Consider the following 5,298-nt stretch of genomic DNA (forward strand, 5'->3'; position numbering starts at 1 on the left):
CGGTCCACTCTTGTTCATCTCTGGATTCATTTGCAAACGCACCTGATTGTGTGGAATATGATTTCAAAGGAAAAAAAAAAGGGTAAAAAAGAATTAAACTAAATTAGAAGAAAACAAGAAAGTAACACACCTTAAGAACTTCAATTGGATTGGTGAGTGCAGTCGAAATAGCACCAGCAAACATGCCAGAAGCGATTTTAACTAAAACATTCGAGGAGCCAAAAGTAACATCACAAGCATGCTTAGAGGGTTCATACAAGCCCAAGCGTAGTCCTCCATAAAGAACTGACCTTGTTAGTGCAGGTGTCAAGCCCGAATACAAAGACTTTGGTCCTTCGTTTTTCACCACACTTAAAAACAATTGTCCCTGAACAAATGCTTAAATGATAAAAGTTCTGTAACTATAATGTGATAACGGAGGTCATTCATAGGTAAGGTCGAACTCGGCACACTACCATTCCAGTCAAAGGACCTTTCTGGCCAACGAGTTGCATCTGCAGCCTTACTTTCAATACATCTGCACAGAAAGTAAAAGCAAGATATTTAGCTGTTCTTACCGGTTTTGTTTTCAGTTTTTCCGGATCCCAAATACACTAGTATCTTCTAAACATGTTCAAGGTCTCAATCTCATTTAGCCTTCACCAATTTTTACATAACATCCTTTTTTCTTTTTGACAGCATCTTCATCGAAACCATTGACTTCATCAGTACCTAAAACATTTTCCTAAATGCAGCTTCGACTTATGAACCATGCTTATCCACAAGAAATACAAACATAGACAGAGTTCTACATTGTTATAAACTACATTTTCTGTTTTTGAACTTGACTATGCGAAAAATAGGTTGCATTATGGTTAAATTTCAGAAAATATCGTTCATTTGAACTATCCCCGGTTCGCCTTTCATTCATATGCGTTGAGTTATCCTCAATTGAATCCACTAACACAACAATCATTTTCTTGCAATGCAAACAACAAGGGATATAATATAAATTGCAAAACAACCAAGAGGGACAAATATACAAGACCTATTAGTTCTTCAAACAGTTAATATATACATTTAGACTAACTTTATGTTGGATTCAAAGCTGCTTATAATCAAATCAAAACAAGCTACAAATGTTCCAATGACACCCAACCAAACAGCCAATCAATACCAAACATAAATTAAAAAAAAATTGAATTTTGGGAATAAAAATTCCAAATATTTGGGAAGGTAAGAGATAGAGAGAAGAACCTAAAGGGTGAGTGATTGCAGTTGCAACTGCCACAGAAAGTCCACTTGTACCAAAATGATTGAAGACAGTGGAAGGTGATGTAGCCCAACTTTGCCTCTCACCATTCCCATTAATATTACTAGTTCCTGAACATACACACACACATTTTTATTTATTTATCATTGGTTACCTTCTTCTCAGAATTTCAACAAATTCAAAAATCACAACTTTACAGCTGAGAAAATTTAAAAAAAAAATAAAAAAAATGATGGGCACAACATGCAGAGATCATGAAGATGAAAACTTTATTGAATTGCAAGCAAAAGGGTCTCAGAAACTGAAGCTCAAGTTACCTGAAGCTGCCGAATTATTAGAAGTTGAATTTCCAGCCATTTGTTTTTTCCTGTTAAGAAGAAAAAGAAAAGAAAAAAAAAACAAAAAAAGGGTGTGTAGATCTGTGTTCTCTGAAGGGAAAATGAAGAGAAAGGTTAAGAAAAAGAGCACCAATTTTATCGGGTGCCCCGTAGGGACTTCAGAAAAACAACCGCACCTTCTGATTCGGGGAAGACAACATTAACAAGAATATTAAAAAAAAAAGGATAAAAAAAGAGAGAGAATAAATAAATATATAAAACTATAAAAGAGTGTTTTATTTTTTTTTTAATGCAACAGAAACACATGCATAAATTTTTAATTATTTTTTAAATTTGTAAACGTGACTGATATTAATATTTTAAAAAATAGATCTTCTCGATTATTAAAAAAATTGAGAAGATAAAATATAATTTTTAATTTTTAATATTTTTTTTATGGTTTTTTGTTATACTTATAAAATTAATAAAAAAATTACATTTTACTCTTTCAATTATTAAAAAAAATTGAGAAGATTTATTTTTAATATTTTTGGATAAGTTTCAACACACAAATATTAATAGAATATTAATATAGACCGCACAAATATCATGTTCAAATTTTATAAAACGACGATGTTTTAGTTTTGGCACTCAAGTAACTTAAAATTGATGTTGTATCACTTATTTTGGATGAAAAAATTTCAATAAATATCAGTTACAAAGTTGTTTTTGAGTTATTTGAGTATAGAATTTAATGTATATTCGGTTATCTACATCAAGTATGCGTAAAAAATTATTTCAAAGACTAATATAAATTACATTCACAAAATTTAGAGATTAAATAAAAACAATTAAAAATTCAAAAATTAAACTAAAATTCGTATATAAATTTAAGGATCAAATTAAATATTATTTCCTATTTAGTGGCACATACGTCTTTTGAGAAAAGAAAATGATTTGCGTATATTTTTTCAATAACTGAATTGTTGTAATTAAAAAAATATTTAAGAAATTAAAATGATATAATAATATGTATTTTATGACTAAGGACAAAATTTAAAAATTTGAATTACCACTTAAGTAACGAGCGAGAAAAATGTCTACCGCAACTAATTAATGTTACATTACTTATAGGCAAATTTAAAAGTGCAATTGAAGGATTAGAATGAACAAAATTGTTATCAGGGAGATGAACGATGAAATTGATCATAAAAACTATATATTAATAATTGTTATTTATATTGTATACAATAATTCTTTAACTTCTTTGAAAAAATGAGAGCAAAGGATCCATAAATAATGACTTTCATTATTCATTCAACATCAAACATTATTATACATAAATAATACATATCACTCTGCATCGATATTATTACATTTCTTCTTAATATGTTTCTTGTTTTAATCACTTTTGCTACTAGTTTGTATGATTTCTAGCTTTTAATTGGAACGTTGAGGAAAATCATGACTATATGGCAATTTGTGTCTTTGTCGGATGATGATCTTACAATTGAAATTTATGATGTTTGAATACTAATTTTAATTTTGGAATAAAGACTTGTAATTAAATAATGCAAAGAAAACAATAATAACAAAATATCACATTCAAACTTAGAGAAGAGAGCTATCATATAAAGTGGTCTTCAATACATTCAAAGAAATATTGGAGCTTGATAGTTGTGTTACAATCCATATCTTCACTATATGGATCCATCCATATTTTTATTCCTAACTAGAATCCAAGGAAATTCTAGTTTTATGAACTCAACTCAAATACTAAAGGAAATCAAAATCAAAATCAAAGATTCTCTCTTTTTATATAGTCAGCCAAAACATAGATATTATAGACTGTGAACAAATGCTACAAATTTGGCAATTTCTGTTTAAGGTCCAATCACAAATGGTGGAGGATCACAATCACATGAACGAGGATCGTTACCAAATAAAATACTCAACCCAAATCAATAGAAACCAATAATATTAGTAAGAGATCAAAGAAAAAAGAAAAAAAAAATTGAGTTACAAATTACACAAGTTACAGAAAAAAAATACAAACCTTTTTGTTTCTGTCTCCGACATCAATGACAATATCTACTACATGGTCTTCATCTAATAATTCTCACACCCATCGAAAATACAAACTTATGCTTCAGTTCGAACAGCAGAATACTTATATCTGGCCGATTAATTATATATAAAAATTCAGAGATAGGTTCTCCAATTAGGAACTTCTGTAAATTCAAAAGGATCTCGAGCACAGCACAATCTATGAATTTTATATACTATGGGTTATCTTTTATGATATATGAACACCATAAATTTGTTAAGAGAAAAAGAAAATAATTGACATAAATTAAGAAACATATAAGATTAAGAAAGTTACCTTGTTGATTCCTTTAACCCGCATTGCACCATCTCTTAAAAAAAATAATTTTGATCTAAGCCTAAGCAGTACTTGCGTCTACTGTTCATGTAGGTAGTGTTTGTTTTTGGTATATATTTCCATAAAAAATAGATACGGGAGTACACAGGAGTACATGTATAATGTTTATTTATTAAAACAAAAATTATGAAAGATACAATTATACACAAGCTTCCATTAAAAATATGTATTTTATATTTCTCTAAAATGTTGATACACAAATTTTTAATTTGAGACATTAATATTTTTACAATTTTATCATGCTCTCTATTGATATTAAAATGCTAAAATAATAAGGATAAAATTAAAATTTTAGTATAATAATAAATTGTTTGTTATGTTCTGTCTAACTTATCAAACACAATATAAAATTAGTGCCTTTTTATATCTATATATTATTATGTATCTATATCTATATTTCATTTATGTTAAACAACAATCAAATACAGCGATAGACATCTTTAAATACGGTATTGATGAACTAATCCTCCATTTGCAGGTGCAGAAATCACCATCATTGCACTATCCTCAAGATTTGCAAAGAGGAGTCTACCATCATTGAACAAATAAGCTAAGAGCACGTACCAATTGTTATAAGAGATGGTCTAATCTCCTTTTCAACCCTAACAAGTTCTATGAATTTTCTCTCAGTTTCTTTGACACCATGTTATACCTTACCTAAATCCAGAATATTAAGAAAATAGACTTTTTGTAATACAATAACATAAAAACAACTCAATACATATAATTCGATACATCCATACATGCATATATTTTATATATGTTAGAGTACATAAGGAGTACATACATAACATAAGGTTAATCACAAAATATTTTTTTATTTAATTTTTTATTTTCATTTGTTTAAAAAAAATTTTTCTGTCAATTTTCATTCTTTCTTTCTCTTCTGATACATCAAATTATTAACATTTTAAATAACTTAAGACATAACATTTTTTTCAAAATAAATTCATTTACAATTACATACATACTTATAAAAGATTCTTTATGATTATGTGTGAACAATTAAATAATTATTTAACACTATTTTTTCTATAAATAATTAGTCAATATTTTATTTTATCTTCATAAATCATAATATCAATAATCCAAATCATATTTATTTCTGCTTTCAATTATTTGTGAGCTAATTATTAGTAAAAAAAATTAATTTCTTATTTTTTTTCTCCTATTAGTAGTAGTCATGAATTATTAACAACTTGCTTTAATTAAATAATTTTGATTTGTGTGGTTGCAATTAGTTTTAGTTACATAAGATATGTTTTTTTCTAAAAATATTTAAAAAA

The 5,298-nt window shown here is 27.6% G+C and overlaps 2 protein-coding genes across 2 annotated transcripts in view; one reads left to right on the forward strand and one right to left on the reverse strand.

Annotated features, from left to right (window-relative positions):
* LOC107475879 (uncharacterized) overlaps window positions 1-1,783 on the reverse strand; it is a 3,371-nt gene extending 1,588 nt beyond the window's left edge. The window contains exons 1-5 of the mRNA XM_052257070.1: window positions 1,570-1,783; window positions 1,237-1,362; window positions 456-517; window positions 131-367; window positions 1-42 (exon numbers count right to left, since the gene is read on the reverse strand). The exon at window positions 1-42 is cut by the window's left edge and continues 69 nt beyond it. Coding sequence (XP_052113030.1) covers window positions 1-42; window positions 131-367; window positions 456-517; window positions 1,237-1,362; window positions 1,570-1,609 — 507 coding nt within the window. The 5' untranslated portion in view covers window positions 1,610-1,783. The remainder of the gene's footprint in view (window positions 43-130; window positions 368-455; window positions 518-1,236; window positions 1,363-1,569) is intronic.
* LOC127744778 (protein WHAT'S THIS FACTOR 1 homolog, chloroplastic) overlaps window positions 1-5,298 on the forward strand; it is a gene marked incomplete at its 3' end in the record, with an annotated part of 80,851 nt that overhangs the window by 68,842 nt on the left and 6,711 nt on the right.

Source organism: Arachis duranensis, chromosome 2 (genome assembly GCF_000817695.3).
Source record: "Arachis duranensis cultivar V14167 chromosome 2, aradu.V14167.gnm2.J7QH, whole genome shotgun sequence".
NCBI classification, from domain to species: Eukaryota; Viridiplantae; Streptophyta; class Magnoliopsida; order Fabales; family Fabaceae; genus Arachis; species Arachis duranensis.